This window comes from Zootoca vivipara, chromosome 1 (genome assembly GCF_965207765.1).
Source record: "Zootoca vivipara chromosome 1, rZooViv2.hap1.1, whole genome shotgun sequence".
NCBI classification, from domain to species: Eukaryota; Metazoa; Chordata; class Lepidosauria; order Squamata; family Lacertidae; genus Zootoca; species Zootoca vivipara.
The window spans coordinates 85,796,667-85,816,022 of NC_142582.1; the positions used below are offsets into that span (position 1 = coordinate 85,796,667).

General features: G+C 40.5%; 1 protein-coding gene across 9 annotated transcripts in view; it reads right to left on the bottom strand.

Annotated features, from left to right (window-relative positions):
- CKAP5 (cytoskeleton associated protein 5) overlaps nt 1–19,356 on the bottom strand; it is a 63,715-nt gene that overhangs the window by 38,105 nt on the left and 6,254 nt on the right. For 8 of the 9 annotated variants that reach the window (XM_088653943.1, XM_088653930.1, XM_088653953.1 and 5 more), the window contains exons 2-14: nt 13,135–13,222; nt 12,131–12,324; nt 10,880–11,086; nt 7,242–7,413; nt 5,720–5,852; nt 5,200–5,303; nt 4,475–4,588; nt 4,000–4,104; nt 3,500–3,589; nt 3,250–3,414; nt 2,176–2,304; nt 1,169–1,348; nt 558–671 (exon numbers count right to left, since the gene is read on the bottom strand). In XM_088653943.1, coding sequence (XP_088510069.1) covers nt 558–671; nt 1,169–1,348; nt 2,176–2,304; nt 3,250–3,414; nt 3,500–3,589; nt 4,000–4,104; nt 4,475–4,588; nt 5,200–5,303; nt 5,720–5,852; nt 7,242–7,413; nt 10,880–11,086; nt 12,131–12,324; nt 13,135–13,191 — 1,764 coding nt within the window. In that variant the 5' untranslated portion in view covers nt 13,192–13,222. Of the gene's footprint in view, nt 1–557; nt 672–1,168; nt 1,349–2,175; nt 2,305–3,249; nt 3,415–3,499; nt 3,590–3,999; nt 4,105–4,474; nt 4,589–5,199; nt 5,304–5,719; nt 5,853–7,241; nt 7,414–10,879; nt 11,087–12,130; nt 12,325–13,134; nt 13,223–14,394; nt 14,483–19,356 lie in introns of those variants that run through there. The other variant, XM_088653934.1, reaches the window with a different exon arrangement.

Here is a 19,356-nt window from a genome sequence, read left to right on the forward strand (position 1 = left end):
GGGTTGCGCGCTCATCTCGCATTATTGGCCGAGGGAGCCGGCGTATAGCTTCCAGGTCATGTGGCCAGCATGACAAAGCCGCTTCTGGCAAACCAGAGCAGCACATGGAAACGCCGTTTACCTTCCCGCTGTAGCGGTTCCTATTTATCTACTTGCATTTTGACGTGCTTTCGAACTGCTAGGTTGGCAGGAGCTGGGACCAAGCAACGGGAGCTCACCCTGTCACAGGGATTCGAACCGCCGACCTTCTGATCAGCAAGCCCTAGGCTCAGTGGTTTAACCACAGCGCCACCTGGGTCCCTAATATTATTTTGTACCAATTCAAACCTCTTTGTCTATCCAGCTCTGTGCTGTCTACACTGACTGACAACAGCTCTCCAGAGTTTGAGGCAGAAGCCTTTTCCCAGTCCTATCTGGGGAGATGCCATTAGGGACTGAACCTGGGACCCTCTGCATGCAAAGCAGATGCTCTATGACCCTTCACTGGGGGGGAAATGAACAGGTATTTTTTTAAAAAGGCATTTTACATTGAATTTTAACACAGATGAAGCACCCACCGAGAGTTCTGGCTCAAATATCTCCTTTACTTCAGATCCTTTCTTGCCTTTTGCTCCAGTACTTCCTGCCCCACCAGCTGCAGCTTGCTTGCCCTTCTTGGGTGGGCCACCAGACTACACAGGAAGAAAGCAGCAGGTTAAGTCAGTTAAAGTTCTGAATCAACTGGAAGCAAACCTTGAGTTGAAGCTTTAAAATTATGACCACACCAGCTATTGGGATGAGGGTAGGAAATTGAGTGAAATGTAAAAAAACAAAGGAATTCTCATTTTCAAGACTGCCTTTTGGTGCAAAATTCAATAGCACTGGTTTCCCTTTTTTGTATCAAAACAAATTCTATTTTGATGGCAATTCAAAGTGTCAGTTATTACCCTTAAATACCCTAAATAGTTTACAACAATATTTATTAAAGGGCAGTCAGTCTATGTCCATATATTCCAATATCTGTTGTAGCTCCCAAGATAGAGCACTCTCTTCTCCTGGGAAAAACATCTGGCTCCCTATTTGTTAATTTGCCAATGCAGCTTGTGTACTTTCTCATTGTGAACATGAAATTAGTTCTTTATATTAACATAGGTCTACTCAAAAATTAAACTGATTAAGTTTCCCTTACCTTAGCCGCAAGTGCCTTTTTCTGTGCACCAGATTTGGAATTATCTTTTGTATCTTTGTCCCCTGCAGCCCCTGAAAGAGCTGGAGCCTTCCCAGCAACAGGTTTGCTCTCTTTTCTATCGGCTCCTCCACTGGCTCTACTACCACCAGCCAGCTCCACTTTTTCAGCGGACTCTTTAATCTAGTGGACAGAATCAGAAGACCAAAGGAGTTACAATAAATCTTCAGTATGTAACCATTAAAAATGTAAAGTTACCCCTGACTGTTAGGTCCAGCCGCAGATGACTCTGGGGTTGTGGCGCTCATCTTGCTCTAAAGGCCAAAGGAGCCGATGTTTGTCTGCAGACAGCTTCCGGGTCATGTGGCCAGCATGAGCAGCGCGCCAGAGCAGCGCACAGAAACGCCGTTTACCTTCCCGCCGGAGCGGTCGTTCCCCCCCCCCAAATCACTTATAATGCTTCTTATGCTTGCTAACACATTTTGTTACTTTGAGGTGTTAGCTGCATAATTTTATAATTGAATAATAATAATAATAATAATAATAATAATTCTTATTTGAAACCCATCCATCTGACTGATTTGCCCCAGCCACTCTTAAAGCAAATAGAGGAATCAAGGAAGCTTAGTGAATAGTGGGAGTGTCAGAGGTAATGAACTTTTTTAAATGAAGGGCCACTTAGTAACAGGAAAATTCAACAGGATGGAATAGACTAGAATTACTTCGGCCCTCCAGATGTTTTGGACTACAATTCCCATCTTCCCCAACCACTGGTCGTTAGCTAGGGATCATGGGAGTTGTAGACCAAAACATCTGGAGGGTCACAGTTTGGGGATGCCTGCCCCACAGTCATGGGCCACATGAAAGTTGGTTACAAGCCGAAATGCAGCACACAGACTGTGGAGGTTCCCCACCAGTGGCCTAAAGCCCATGTACAGGCCTTCCCCAATGCTGTTGTCTTTAAAAACTGCAAAAGCCTGATGATTCAGGGTCAAAACAGTGAGACTTACCCGGTCAAGTTTTAGTTTGTCCACATCTGTTAGGAAAGGATTCACAGCTTTCTCACCTGCCACCTTCAGGGCAGTACCCAGGGCTTCAAATGCAGCATCTCTAACTTCTGGAGCCGAATCATTAATATGCTGTAGCAAAAACACAAGACCTGAAGAGTTTGCCAACTAGATTTCTCGTTCACATTATTTATTACATTTCATTTTTTTTATTTTGCCCAAGGTAACCCAAAACGACTTACAAACAAACAAAAAGAAAAGAAAAGAAAAACAAAACAATCCTACATCGATTAAAGCCAAGGGGGAAAAGATACATTAAAAAATCATACCCACTTCTAAAAGGTCACATGTAGTTAAAGGTCAAAAGTCTGGTTATAAAGAAAAGTTCTGCCTGGCACCAGTCAAACCTCCAGATCTCAAATTACAACTGCAGAGCTGGGTTGGTTCATATGGCAAGAGGTGGTCATTGGGGTCCTGAGCCACATACAGCTTTATAAGAGCAGCCCTTTGAATTAGGCCCCAAAACCAATTGATAATCAGTGCAGTCAGGCCAGGATTGGTGTTATATGCTCAAACTGTTTTGCTTTGGTGAGCACCCAGTTGCTAAATTCTACACCAGCTGAAGCTTCTGAACTATCTACATATAACATATTGCAGTAATCTAACAAACAAAAAAATGGATGATGCTGCACCACTGAGCATTGCAACAAAAGGACAGAAATTATTAACTTTCATTGTAAACCAAGCACAAAAAGGCAATTGTGTTAAGGGCTACAAAGCTTATTTGGCTTTCCTCCCTTTGGAGAGCTACTGCTCTCATACCGGTCTCATCTCTCCTCAGGGTCCCTTCCAATTCTACAACTCTATGATTCTATGATCTCCTTTCTTCTCCAGAGATCATGATTCTATGATCTCCTTTCTTCTCCAGAGTTAAGGCAAGCTGCCTGCTCTCCTACCTGGTTGAAATAAAATTCTTCTATGAAACAGTTTCACAAGAATCACTACAGAAACACTCCCCAGTTCCACATACTACTTTCAGCCGAACACAGACCTCTACAATGCTAAGAACTTTTTTACCTTGAGAAGAGCAGCACAGAAGGGTTTCAGCATGCTCTTAGAAAGGACAGTAGAATTGCAGTGACGAAAGCTTCTTGCAATGAAGAGGGATGTCTGTTGCTTGATGGTTGGGTTTTTGTTATCCATCACAGCCAATATATCCTCACTTAGATTTTGTAACGTGGTCTAGAATGGTTGGTTAAAGGATATTAGTTCTGGTGAAACCATGGTCTGCTAAACTTGTTTAAAATACTACTAGCCACACACTTACAGTCAGGAAGATTGCATCAATGGCTTCTTGCAATGCTTGTACGACCTGAGGCTTTTTCTCCTTGAACTTCTCTAAGATAGTTGGGACAACCTATAAAAATTGTTACCAAGGTATTAAGAAGTTGAAATTAATGTTTGATTTCCCACAGTGCTCTAGAAACGTGCACAATAAGGAAACTCCCCTGTTTGCCCCGTACACAGAAAAACAAACACACTGAACTTGTACTACTTCAAGGAACACTGTGTGAGTAGCCTATTTAAGATAGCCCTTTAAAATACGGTTCAATATTAAGAAGTGCTCTTTTCCTCCCTTTAAAATAGGAAGGGGAAAAAGCGAGGTGGGGAAGCCTTCCTGTAGATGCTCTTTTTCATCTCGCTTTGTTAGAAGTTTAACAGAAGTTGTTAGAAGTTTAACAGGAACCAGTAACAGCCCAGTGCTAACCTCAGATATTCTATTCTGCAGATAATAGTTGTATTCTGTGTAGTGACCTGCATACTTACATGACCTGCATACTGTCCAAATTTCTTCCTGAGACCAGTAGCCAGTCCAGCAAGGCATTTGGCAGCCAAAGCAACCAACATTACATTCGTATCCTTTCCAACAACCTGTGGGGGAAGAGGAACATTACAATCCAGGAGTCTAAGATATCAGATTATTTGGATGGGATGTCTAAACAAGCAGCAGCAGTGTACCTCTGCAAACTCAGGAGAACCATACTAGACATTGTGTTTCCCCATCCAACCCCTTCTTATTCGACCTATAGAAATTGCACTCCCATGTATCTGAATGTCAGCATTTCTATTCCCATTCCAGCAATTCAAACACTGTCACATGATCAACTCAATCCCATGAATGAACTTTATAATTACACTCTGTGTTAACCAATGAATTATCAAACCTCTTTTTAAATACAGTAATAGGGGTGCCACATATTTGGCTTGGAATGGACTATTTGGGTATTAGAGAAGTCCTTGCCTTTTTAAGAGCTTTCACCAAGTCTGCATAGTCTCCAGCTTCAAGTTTGGGATTTTTAACTAGCACTTCCACTGCTTCCAAAGCTTCTTTTCTCTCCTGCCATTTTTTGGCCTCCTGCAATGCAAAACATAAAAATTATATATACCTTGGTCTTCAGAAATTGTTGCAAATCCTGTAAGATTAGATCACTTGCAGACAGAGCCTTCTTCAGCCATTTGCTTATTACACTGACAGTATAGATTTTTCTATGTGTGTTGAGGGAAAACCTTTACCACCAGCAGACATAGAGGCAAATAGATGTGCACTGTTTATGGAAAAATATGTAGCCTTATATATACACAACATGATTTATGTCTATATATATGCATTATTGGACATGATGCGCTTTTGTGCTGTGGCAGCATCTGTGTGTACAGGAGAAGCACCTCCACACACTTGTAGAAACCCAAGATAAACTGCAGCACTTTTATTATTTTCATTCATACGTGCTTTCAATGACAGCTCAGGAGTTCCCATTAAATACTTTAATGTCCTTGGACATGAAGCCATTTTAATTAGACAGCTGAAAAATGAAACTGTTTTGTAGATACATAGAACGTGACAGTTAATTGTGCAAGAAAACGGGGAAGATAGTTTAGTGTCTATGGTTCAGAGAAAGATTATTCATTTGTGTATTTATTATTAAGGTTACAGAAGGAATAATGGTTAACTGAATCACCACTTACAATTTTGTCATAGAAATCTTTAGGAAGTTTGGAGAGAATTTCAACAGCTTCCAGAAGTTCATAGGCATCCACCTGTGGAACAGCCTCATCACCATCATCTCCTCCTATTGAAAGAATTGTTAGTATATATAGCCAGACATTGTTATTATATATATATTTTAACCTCCGCCCTCTTCTCTGACAAGATTCAATATAGCTTAAAGATGATTAAACATTAATAGAATTTTTAAAAATGTTTAAAACATACATTATAATATGTTTTAAATATGTTTAAAACATACAAATAATTTCAATAAAAACAGCATGGCACTAGTCCATGATGGGCTAATTATGTCACCATTTTTACTTTATTATATGTAAAATAATAAGCTGTGAAGCAGAGTATTAACTCTGCAATCAATGACATTTCCTAGAGATTGATGTGCAGCAACATTTTATGCCAGCTTATGTTTTTTGACCACCTTCATCTGACTCTTGGTCAGCAAAGTTATCTACTGTGAAGTCCCAAGTCAACAGTTACCTCCATCTGCATCTCCACCAGCTGCCTGTTGCTGCTCAAACTTTGCTTTCATTTCTTGCTGGGAGCGAAGGAACCTCGACTGCTTGGGAGCTGATAATGGTAGTTTGACCCATTCTTCTTCCAGTTCTTTTAACTGCAAGAATCAAAACACGAAATGATGTCCTACTGATATGGGCGCATTGCTATTCTCCCTTGTCACAAGTAAAACTATTCCTTAAGCTTGCCATAATCCTGAGCTACTGTAGGAGAGCTAGAGCAGAAGATCATTAACACTTCTTCATTACCTAGGTTCAATTTAACGGCTTTTTCACCAAATTAAATTCAGGGAAATTAATTAGTGTGCAGTGGACTCTAAAAACTCTGTCTTAAGGGGGGTGGGGGGATTCACAGCAGTATACTTTCACTTAAGACAAGAAAATGACATCCATTATTTGAGAGCTGACAAATTTTGGACCATGTCAAACACAATTCACAACTCGTTATTACTTGATAACTTGAACATATGAATTTCTATCACATCAGTTATGCAACATTTTATCAAGTCTGGCATAAGCTAAAAGTGATAAATCTATTATACAATGCTATGACTTCACTTGAATGTGTGAATTTATCTGCCAGTTTAAAAATAGATAAAATGTTGAGACAGATCTAAAAACACATGCAGCAAAATATTACATTTGACATTTCTCATGGAAAATATTAGTTCAAGCTAGGGTCTGGTGGGCATTTCTTAGTATATAATAAATTTGTAAGCCTGTTGTGCTGCAGTTTGTGTAGCTGCCTAAGGCCAATGTAATGACAGAGCAGAAAGCAGGCAGGTTTAAGCAAGAGCTGTTTAAAGAAGGGTAGGAGGAGTTTCAGAGAGTGGTTTGCCAAACCACTCTATGAGACACCTTCCACCCTCCTTTAAAAGGGAGTGAGAGTTGGGGAAAGCTGTGAGGTGAAGAGAGATTGGGTGTCCTGTGTGGGGCTTTGCAAAGAGATGGGCAAGATGTAAAGAGGAGAGGAGGTGGCCAAGTGTGGGGGTATGGGGTTGGCAGCCCCTAGTATGACAATATTTACAGTTTTAATTTCCCTAAAACCGAGACCCTACTTCCAAGTATCTCCTTTGCTTACTGGATAACAGTGCTCTTATTTATGAATTTCTCCTCTACTTAAAGGGGGGAAAGCCCAATGAAAACACAAATACACCACTGGGTTCAAATATGCCTGCTCTCCTGCTTTTACTTAGCCACTTTATACTTAGAACATGGTTTGGGAGATACTCCACCTTTTGAAGCTTAAAGCTAGAGAAAATGACATGTTACCTGGTTACATTAAACCTCTATGCGAAGTAGCATCTTGTTTGGGAAGACTCCGCATGAGTTCTGGGTAAACCCCAGCCCTCCCTCATGCTTAGGTTAAAGATTTATTCATTTTCTCCCTTTTGCTCGTCTAAAGATGTAACAAAAATATACCCGGCTCTACTGGTGGGCAGCTTCTTACACTAAGAATGATAGAACACAGTATTTGCCAAGCTTACCTGAACAGAGTTTATATTCTGTAATGGAGGCCTGAGAGCATCCCTTATCCATCGATAGATCTCAACAGCAAAAAGTTTGGCTTCATCTCGAACAGCCTTCTCTCGAGACTCAAAGAGTTTTGGCAACACTTTGATTATTGGCTTCAGTGAGATTATTTTTGAACCAAATTCACTGAAATGTAAGACAAATAAATAAATAAATAAATAAATAATGCACATTGACTCTGTTATTCTTAGGTCCTGCTTGCAAGTCATGGTAAGCCACAGTCTTGGTTTCCTGTGAATGAGCTGTGCACATGGCTGAATCTCTTCATTGAGCCAGGAGCAACAAACCACAACCACTGGCTTAATGTAATGTGTGAAACAGCACTCATTGTTCCTTCCAAACAAACTGTGTTTGGTAAGCCAAGAATAAGTACTGTATTGGTTTGTTTGGAGAAAACTAACAATGAGGGCTGGTTTTCATGTTACACTTAGTCCAAGGTTCATGGTTTGTTGTTCCCAAATTTGACAAAGGGAAGAGCAGAATAGGAGTGATTCAACACCATACACTAGAATGCCACTTTTTAATGTTTTATGACTTACTGTGACGTTAGAACATGGCTTATTTAAGTGATAATAATAGAACTATGTATACTAGCTCTTTCATCTGGCAGATCTGTACTGGCAACAATTTCAATCACTGTTAATCTGAGATTACTCATACTAAACTGCCAATATGTAAAACCTTCTCTTACCATTTAATTTGAAAAGTGTGTGAGTCTTTGAATATATGATTCACAACACTAGATGCACTTGCAAGAATTTCTCACACAAATTCAATCCTAACTGTATTTAGGATTGCAGCCTTAAATGCATAGTTGCTTAAACTGGTTTCCCTGCATTCCCCTCTTATAGAATTTCATGTTTGCCTACTTTTGAGTCATACAAACATGGGCAATGGGTTGAATCAATGTCATGTGAGTGAAGTTCTGCTCATGCAATGATTAATTTAGCAGCAGCTACAATACTACTGCTTATAACTATGAAGTATATATACAATAATTGAGATACCTGGATTATAATCAATGGCTTATTAACAATCTCAGTATCTGAACATATGAATGATGCAAGTCTGAACAGTACTGAAAATGGAAATTAGTTTTTTCCATGGATTCCTTTACAGTACTAAAAACACTTTGAAAATTGAGTATTTGTGATTAGACTTGCAATTATGTTAAATAATTAATAGACAAAACGTAACCAAAGAAGTCAGAGGAATTAGAATAGTTATTTAGATGTATCCACAACATGATCGAGTGGGAGCTACCCATTTTTAAAGTCACAAACTACTTTTGAAACCACCATTTAAAAAAAGTGACCTGGCATGCTATATGAGCTAGTATTAAAGTTCAAAGCCATTATGGGCACGTGGCACCCTCATGGCTTCTTTGATCCTAGACAAATATTTTTGCTTAGTCTTTAACAATTATTTTATTAATCTGAAAGCAGCAATTGTTGAACAACTATGCTACCAGCAGGAATGTTTTTAAGGAAACCATCTGTTAAATTGGATCAATTTCTCTCCTTGGCAGCGCAGTAAGCTACAAGAGAGTTCATCAAGAGTCATACAATTCAGTGTATTGCTCTGTTCTAGTAGACTGTTATAATTGCTTCAGTGCACTCTCAGATACCAATACCAAATTCTATTAATCACCACAAACTCTCCTCTCCTCACATGGCTGGAATGACAGCTTCTTCAGATAATAATAATAATAATAATAATAATAATAATAATAATAATAATAATAATAATAATAATTTATTTATTTATACGCCACCCATCTGGCTGGGTTTCCCCAGCCACTCTGGGCGGCATACAACAGAAAAATGAAATAAAACAATTAAACATTAAAAGCCTCCCTAAACAGGGCTGCCTTCAGGTGTCTTCTAAAAATCTGGTAGCTGTTTTTCTCTTTGACATCTGATGGGAAGGCGTTCCACAGGGCAGGCGCCACTACTGAGAAGGCCCTCTGCCTGGTTCCCTGCAACTTGGCTTCTCGCAACGAGGGAACCGTCAGAAGGCCCTCGGTACTGGACCTCAATGTCCGGACAGAACGATGGGGGTGGAGACGCTCCTTCAGGTATACTGGACCGAGGCCATTTAGGGCTTTAAAGGTCAGCACCAACACTTTGAACTGTGCTCGGAAACGTACGTACTGGGAGCCAATGTAGATCTTTCAAGACCGGTGTTATGTGGTCTCGGCAGCCGCTCCCAGTCACCAGTCTAGCTGCCGCATTCTGGATTAGTTGTAGTTTTCGGGTCACCTTCAAAGGTAGCCCCATGTAGAGCGCATTGCAGTAGTCCAAGCGGGAGATAACCAGAGCATGCACCACTCTGGCGAGACAGTCTGCAGGCAGGTAGGGTCTCAGCCTGCGTACCAGATGGAGCTGATAGACAGATGCCCTGGACACAGAATTGACCTGTGCCTCCATAGACAGCTGTGAGTCCAGAATGACTCCCAGGCTGCGCACCTGGTCCTTCAGGGGCACAGTTACCCCATTCAGGACAAGGGAGTCCTCCACACCTGCCTGCCTCCTGTCCCCCACAAACAGTACTTCTGTCTTGTCAGGATTCAACCTCAATCTGTTAGCCGCCATCCATCCTCCAACCGCCTCCAGGCACTCACACAGGACCTTCACTGCCATCAATGGTTCTGATTTGAAAGAGAGGTAGAGCTGGGTATCATCCGCATACTGATGAACACCCAGCCCAAACCCCCTGATGATCTCTCCCAGCATGTAGATGTTAAAGAGCATGGGGGAGAGGACAGAGCCCTGAAGCACCCCACAAGTGAGAGCCCAGGGGTCCGAACACTCATCCCCCCCCACCACTTTCTGAACACGGCCCAGGAGGAAGGAGCAGAACCACTGTATGACAGTGCCCCCAGCTCCCAACCCCTCCAGACGGTCCAGAAGGATGTTATGGTCGATGGTGTCAAAAGCCGCTGAGAGATCCAGCAGAACTAGGAAACAGCTCTCACCTTTGTCCCTAGCCCGCCGAAGATCATCAACCAGTGCGACCAAGGCAGTTTCAGTCCCATGATGAGACCTGAATCCCGACTGGAAGGGATCCAAATGGTCCGTTTCTTCCAGGCGTGTCTGGAGCTGTTCAGCAACCACTCGCTCAATGACCTTGCCCAAGATTTGAGACTGGGCGATAGTTGGCCATATTGGCGGCATCTAAAGATGGTTTTTTAAGAAGCAGTTTAATAACCGCTTCTTTCAGCCGGTCTGAGAAGGCTCCCTCACAGAGAGAAGCATTCACCAACCCGTGAAGCCCATCGCCCAGCCGTTCCCGGCTAGCTTTTATAAGCCAGGATGGGCATGGATCAAAGAGACAGGTGGTTGGTTTCACTCGTCCAAGCAGCCTGTCCACATCCTCGGAGGTAACAGATTGAAATTTATCCCACACAACTGGACTAGACAGGACTCTAGCACTCCCCCGGCCCGGCCCGGCTCCCACGGTGGAGTCTACCTCTTCCCAAATCTGAGCGACTTTATCTGCAAAAAACTTTGCAAAATCGTTGCAGGAGATCATGCGGCCCAAACTGGGCCCCGATGGAGCAGGTGGTTCCACTAAACTGCGATTAACTTACCTTAGTGCTTTCCTCAGTGTTTCTATACATGCAACTATGATCTTGGGATTCTTGTTGTCCAAGCCTTTCAGAATCTCTTCTTGTACTATCTCCCCTTTCTCGATTTCAATAAACGTAAGACATATGTCTGTGCCAAGCTCCTTGGCTCTAGCTTTAGGCTGATTAAACACTTTATTTACAACTCCAGACACCACTTCTCCTGTTGTTCTTTAAAAAAGAAAAAGAAGGCAACACTTTTAGGTCACATAAACATTAACCATTCTGTTCCCTAGGGCAGTGTTTTTCAACCTTTTTTGGGCAAAGGCACACTTGTTTCATGAAAAAAATCAGGAGGCACACCACCATTAGAAAATGTTTCAAAATTTAACTCTGTGCCTATATTGACTATATATAAAGTAATTCTCCCACGGCACACCAGGCAACATCTCGCGGCACACTAGTGTGCCGCGGAACAGTGGTTGAAAAACACTGCCCTAGGGGAATTAAGTTTCGTTTGTTGTATGTACAGGAATGCACTCTACTTCAAACAAATCACAGCACTAATCTCCATCCATGTTCTTCTGTCTAATAGTGGACTCTTACATATCTTGTTAAATGACCTAAGGCAGCCATTTAAATATGTATTCTGATCACAGTCAATTTTCATGCAAAGTGTATCTGAAGTGTCCTTTAATGACTCATTCCAACCCTAAGCAATAGGCGAAGAGATCACCCTCAAATATGATGTTCCCCTGTAATTCAAGAGTACAAGTCAAATGTTGGTTTACAGACATGTACTGTATATGCATCAATTTTTCTCTGCTTTGACCAGCAGTTCTAAGGCTACCTATAAACCACTTGATGTAAGGCAGCAGCAATGTGATGCTCGCTTAAAAACTGCAACTGGATTTTGTACCCCTTTTAATTCCAAATCTTTGTCTATGATTGAAACTTTTATTCTGCTTTTCAAAGTTTACCGAAAAGTAACACAATTGTTAAAGAATGTGTAAGATAGAAATCTGAACGCATGCATTTATTACAAAGGAATTAAATTTTGGGTCAATTATGAAAGAGCAACAAAACCTTACAATAGTGAGATTACAAAGAGAATAGATAAAAATGAGGTTTTCATAGGAGCACTTCTAGAGTCTCAAGAAAAGTCAGAGTCACTTAATTAATGCTTCCTCTGGTGAATTATTTGCAACAAGGCAAGAGCTGATAAGAGTTTCTTCCTAGAAAATATGGGGTGAAGGCAAACACCAAGTAACTTACTTTCCTGCTACATGGGCATTTTCAACATAGGCAAGGGCTGCTTCCAATCCTTTCAGTTGAGCAACTGCATTAGAGTCGGTCACAAATTTCTTTACAAGTCCAAGATACTTGGACCATTCAGGACTCTTCTCATCATCTATCTTCTGAAACAGCTTCAATGCTTCTTCATAGCCATTTAACCTAGCCTTCCACAACTAGGACGAGAATAGAAAGATATCAGGAAGATTTCTGCTTAACTTGAACAAGATGTTAACTCTCTAAAAGAATAGTTCCCCCCCTTTATTAGAACAATAACAGCAGCATGTGAGAACTAGCACCTAATTTTTTCCTACAGCTTCTCACATAATGGGCATATTTACTACCAGACATTTCCATTTTGCTCTGTCAAACATTTATCAGTGACCCCAAAAGACAAAAATCAAACAAAGTAGCTATTTTTCTATTGTCTCTATAATTGATTTTAGGGGTATTTGTAAAACTGGTCTTCCCTTATGACTGGAAGCAAAGTCACATGCTTTGCAAGTCAGTGAGCAAACTGGTCTCATTTGAGAAACCATGCAGAAGAACACCAAACATTTCAAATAATTACACAAAAAGACCAAACAATTTCAAATAATAATAGTAATAATAATAATAATTTATTATTTATACCCCGCCCATCTGGCTGGGTTTCCCCAGCCACTCTGGACGGCTTCCAACAAAAAAATAAAATAAAATCGATTAAACAGGGCAGGCGCCACTACCGAGAAGGCCCTCTGCCTGGTTCCCTGCAACTTGGCTTCTTGCAGGGAGGGAACCGGCAGAAGGCCCTCGGCACTGGACCTCAGTGTCCGGGCAGAACGATGGGGGTGGAGACGCTCCTTCAGGTATACTGGACCGAGGCCATTTACACAAAAAGAAAAATACAATTTTGAAGTTATCCATTAACAAGTTTGGCAGCTAACATATACACACATACTCAATCTTGTCTTAACCTGTGTTACAGTTTAGGACAATCTTCTTACCTTGTGTTCACATTTCTGATCAATGGGTAATTTCATCCATTCACTATCATCCCCCATGGTGCTTTAGTTTCTTGTAAATCAGTAATTCCTAGGTAGGAGGGGGGGGGGAAGTAAAATTAACAGTCACTGGTCATAGTTGCCTTTGCAAAGTACACACAAACCTCATTTTTACTGTCAATACACTATCAATGCCACCATAAAAGGACTATAGAAATTACAATGAAATGAGGAAAATATATCATTAAGTAATTTGCTGTTCCTCTTTGGCAGACACAAAAGCAACAGGAATCGTCCTTCAGAATTATATAGATGTAGCAATAATATTCGGTAGTAAGGAACATAGTTAATCGGACTCTCATTCAGTCCCCTAAAGTGCTTTTAATATACTGTATTCTGAAACACACCCAACTCTGTAAGATCATTCCAAGACATATGCATGTTTACATGGTATAGTAGTATTTTAACATAAATGCCTTTCTCAGAGCTGATACAGTCAACTTCATCAAGTCAATAATGTATTTCTAAATGCCAAATTCCACTAATGATGCACAACACAGAGCAAGTTATTATGCTACTAAATTAACTGCACTTTTAATCCCGACAACCAGCATTTTCCAGACTGCAGAAGCACCTCTACCTTCCTACAGCCTATTCTATTTCCTGTCTGCACCAGTAAAGTCTTGTTATTCACATGCTGATATGCAATCCCACAACCCTGTCACCTCACTCAACACAGCTGCACCAACATGCCCTCATTGCATATTAACCCTAGAGTCAAGCCTATTGCTGCACCATAAACAAATGGGCTACTATGAACTGTGGAAATTTATCACAACAGCTCTTGGCAAGGGACAGCAAGTCTGTGGTGCCCCAAAGAACAGATTTAAAAAGCTTTTTTATGCAAGACTGTGGAAGAGAAACAGAATTTTAAGCAACTTCAAGTGATCTTCAAGTGTATTTTTTCCCCTATTCCTGTGTATAGGAAAAAATACACAAGGAAATCCAAATTCAGCAACTACTTTGAAACCACACTGGAGCTGGAGGGGGTCCCAGGATGACTCCCAAAGACCGTTCAGCAGTGGAAAAACCTCTCATCTTCCTAAGAGAACATGCTTAACAAAAACACCATACACCTATTACCAGTTTAATCCAACTTCTGTGGCCAGGTTGAAAGAATAGGTTAATCTGATAAAATACAGTAAGCCAACTATTTACACAGAATTACTTCGCTGAAGCCACAGTAGGTTGAGACTGCCTTACCTAATACATTAATTATGGACAGGAAGCTGAGCACCACCCAATAATTTCAATACCGGTTCCAACACCTCCTACACATTCTGTATAACTTCTGAAATAATGTATAAAATATTAAATAACACAGAAAACATTTCAAGGTTCTCCAGAATAGTTACAAAGAGGTCATTTTTATTCTATTCTTCATGCAAAAGAAAGAGTTGGAATGTATTTGAAAGCTGTCTGGTCCAACTAGAATAAATAAGATTTTCTTATATTAACAATAAGGTATAGGCACACTGGTAAGATGACAAGTAAAGCCTAGAAGATTCAGGCATGCTGAAATCTACTCAAGGAGGCAAAAAGTTAACAGCATCACCAGCAAACTTGGGGAAACAGCATCTACTTTATTGATAGCATATACTGAATTAAAAGAAAATTGTCAACTTTGTATAATGTTACATCATCATCATCATTATTATTATTATAGAATAGCCTTTGAGTTACCTCAAATGGGAACAACTGTCCATTTCCAACTACGAGGCTGTAATAGGAATTTATACTCCCAAAAGAGGGGTCTCAGCCTCTGAAGGAGGACTGCACCCCATGCAGAAGCACTTTGGTTTTAGGCTCCTTTGGTCAGGAGGAATAACAACAAAGACCACACCAGGATTGGAAAAAGCAAAGTCTGATCTTTCATTTAAAAAAATGACAGCAGACTGCTGCAGCAGGGTCCCTCTCGCGTTACAAAGGCACGGAGAAATCCCTGACTCTTATACACTTTGTTTTACATGGAAGTCAATGGTACAGAAAAGGCGGGAAGGGAGGATTAACATAAGGAAATTAAGTTTTTTAATGGAACTTTGTTCTTTGATGTGTCCTTTTGGTGGAAGGAGTAACAAAAGGTGTTGAGCTTCCCATGTTTTAGATTATGATGATGATAATAATAATAATAATTTATTTATACCGCGCCCATCTGGCTGGGTTTCCCCAGCCACTCTGGGCGGCTTCCAACAGAAAATTTATTTGGTTAATGATCCTATGTCTCTTCCTCTGCAGGAAAGGACCTTTGAAGTTCCTGGCTTATCAATATGCAGCTAATGTATTATTAGTTTGCTTGGGAAGCTGGCTACTGGTGTTTGTGTGAAATTCAGTAGGGGTAGCTGTGTGCGTGCTTTGATAGTATGACAGTTTCAGGAGAAGGGAGAGAATAGCATTCACAGAAATCAAATAGAATTAAAAATTTTGAGTCAAGGACCCAAAACAGGATCCTGAAAGGTTGAAGCACTAACTGAAGGTGATACAGGCTCAATTGTTAATTTAAATGAATACATTTCAGGTATTAAGGAAAATGGGGAACACAATTTAAATGGACACATTCAACCTTCTTCCTTGCAGGCAAATATCTGAGGTCAATTTGGGAGAGTCAAAATGGTTTTCAGGACTTTTTCTGTACTGTTTTCAGTCATTGGTTTATATTTATATACATGTTTGCCTTGTACATTTATAAACATTTATTATATATCGAAGACCTTAAAATTCCTACAACAAGGCAAATTCCCCAAAGCACTTCAGGAGTGTGCATGCAGCAGTTTAAGAATCACGAGCATCCCGATTACTGGTTTTGCTACAAAAGTGTATTCCCACTGTCAGTTATTACAGAAGGGATTGCAAGATAGTCGTTGATATTCAGCACCTAATATATGCAACCTTCACAGATCACAGAATTATTTTATATTCCCTTATTGCATTTTTACTCCTTGTCCTTCTCTTGGTATAATTTTCTTATAAAACAAAATAAAAATTCAATACCGGGTAGTAGTATTTTATTGAAATAGTTAAAAACAATAACATTAATACCAGTAGACCATAAGCACTGAAACGATAAGAGGCTCTTCGTGTCAGCTGTTAAATGTTTAAGAATGCAGGTGCAATTCTCTTTCCAAACAGTCAAAAATAAAGGACAAGTTTCAGGGTCCTAATTTAATAGGTTATGTAGGACAATCCCTTACACTGGCAACTAAAACTATGGCAGAAAATGCTTACCAGGTCCCTAAAAATTGTATGAAGAACAAGTGCACTTATGAGATTTCAGCAGTGAACCAGGCACTGAAATGTCATACAAAACAGGATAACGACTGTCAACATGAACAATAATTTTAGAAGCATATAGCTTATTTGCCATAAACTAGTCATTAATACAAGTTTCAAAATGTGAGGTAGTTCCCTTACATGTCATGTAGAAAAGCTACTCGTCTCTTATACTTCTAGATTTAAATATAATACATAAGATTTTAAGTGAAGCACTGCAGTAGCTACAAAAAATATGACTTAAAACAAAAACAAAAACAATATTTTGTGGTCCTTTGCTATTTCAACAATACAAACAATGCTTTTAAAATTGTTGTCCCCCACTACCAAACTTGCGTATTTTCCTTGCCTGTTAGCCTTAGATGGAAGTAGTCAGCTCCCTTTATGAGAAGAAAGCTATGTTAGTGTTCAAGTGCTAAAAAACGATATGGTTGGTTAAACTGGGATGCCCTCTAGTGTTGTTCTGGTTTCCAATTCCTTGCTGGGGCACTTTGAACAGGTTTACCTGCTCTCACAACTACATACTGTACTGTTCTCTGGCTCCCTTTGGAAAGACTCAAAATAGGTTAGGATGGTCAAGACCACCCAGTGGAATTTGCTACCAAGGAGTGTGGTGGAGTCTCCTTCTTTGGAGGTCTTTAAGCAGAGGCTTGACAAGCATATGTCAAGAATGCTTTGATGGTGTTTCCTGCTTGGCAGGGGGTTGGACTGGATGGCCCTTGTGGTCTCTTCCAACTCTATGATTCTATGATTCTAAGACTATTTTCCTTTGCACTCCATGACCTAACTGCCTCTGGATGCTTCCCTGCACTTGCCATAGAAGCAGCTTATGTTGCAGCTGGGGTAGCGTCAAAACCATGCAGTCAGCTGTCCCACATCACTTCTGTCCTGGTAATGTTTATCTCAAGCTGGGAAGATCATGCTGCTGCATAAACAGACAGCATTTGCTCAACGGCTCCCAGACACAAGTAGGGGCAAATCACAGTCGTGCACCCACCCATCCAACGATCAACATAGCGTGAAGCAGGCATTTTATGAATCAGCTATTACTACAACACAATGAGCATACATGACATCTTAGAGAGCTTCATAAGCGCCCCCACCCCCGCTTAAAATAGACAATGGCTCTATTAAAATGTCATGCATTCAATCTTCAGTGGCTTGGAAGTAATGCCTTGTTAATAGTCATAGGCCCCTTGATTTTGAAGAAGAAAATTGAGGTGGGAGAGGGGAGCAAGTGAACCCACAGCACATGAACGGAGATATGAACAGAGCCAGTAAGGAAGACCGAAGAAAAGGAGGGAGAACCAAAGGTAGCTCAGGACAGATGTGTATAATTGCAGTACACACTGTGATCACTACTTTTGAACGGATACTTGGATCACTGCCACTGTTGTCATTACTCCGTAAGTTACTACGGTATTGTTTTGCTGCAACCAAGGAAAAGCTTTGCTCAAGATCTCACTTAGAAGCAAAACCTCAGATTAATTTTTAATAAAACTTTCCTTTCCAATTCTATTTGCAAAATTGGGATACAATACATCCCTGGAAGTATTTTTTATGAAGAGGAGCGCAAGAAAAGAACACTCCCACCACTTGCCAGAAGCAAGGCAAGTTGTTTACACAACAAGAGAGCAAACAGAGAATCCTTATGCTGAGACAGGTCCACTTGCCTCTATTCACTGCCACTCTGCTTACTGAGTTTTTCCACAACTTATTTTAAAACACATTTCCTTCCAAATAAGAGTTGTTCTACCTGACTGCATCTGCATTCAGGAGCTGTTACATGGAAATATTCTAGGTAGGCTCTATGAATAAGTCCTGGAAACAGGGTGGGGAGCCAGTGGTCCTTCAGATGGTGTTGAACAATGCCACCTAACATCCACAACCATTTACAATGCTAGTTGGGAGTCCCATTTGTAGGGCCACAGGTTCCCCAACCCTGTTCTAGTGAAACTAAAATAGGTTCTCCACAAGCACCTGTTATTTTCTAAAATCTAATTAATGGTGTATAGCCCTGCATCTTGCCCACACATTTACATGCATGTGTGAATCATAGCTGCCAAGTTATCCCTTTTTTTAAGGGATTTTCCCTTATGCTGAATAGGCTTCCTCGCGAGAAAAGGGAAAACTTGGCAGCTATGGTGTGAATGTCACTGACATGGAGGCAAGATAACACTTTCTTTTATTCATGAAATCCTTTTTTATTAAAAAAAATGCTCTGCAAAGCACCACAGATACGAAAAACTTAAAATAAGTGTGCCTAGGCTGTGGCCTTCCAGATGTTGGATTCTAGTTAACATGACCAGTCAGGGATGATTAAGATATTTATACCCTACTTTTTACCATGTATATCACAGCTATTTACAGGAAAGAACAAAACATACAATATACTCAATTTAACGCTTAAGTTACAACATTAGAATGTAGAAAACATTAGAACAAGTTCATAACACAAGGACTTCCTGAAAAACCTTTTAAACCAGGCATCTCAAACAGGGATTGTGCCTGCTTCATTTCTAGTGGGAGTTGTAGTCCAGCATCTGGAGAGTCAAAAATTAAGCATCCCTGGTTTAAATTTCAAAGAATGAAAATTTCCTATGAAGCATAAAAAGCAAGCACCCTGAAATAGGGCCAGAGTTGTTGTTGTTGTGAACATTAACAGAGTAGAACAGCATAACATAAAACCTCCGTTCAAATGCTCAAGCGCTCGATGTTGGGGATTCCTGACACAGGCCTTCTTCATTCAATACAATCTAGCTCACATGCCACCCCACCGTCTTCCAAGCACATACAGGGGAATCTCAAAAGATGATCCGAATCCCTTCCCTATCAAGGATCCCCTTTCTGTCCCAGATCACATTGCCGGTCTATACCTACAACGCACGTCCCCTTCCC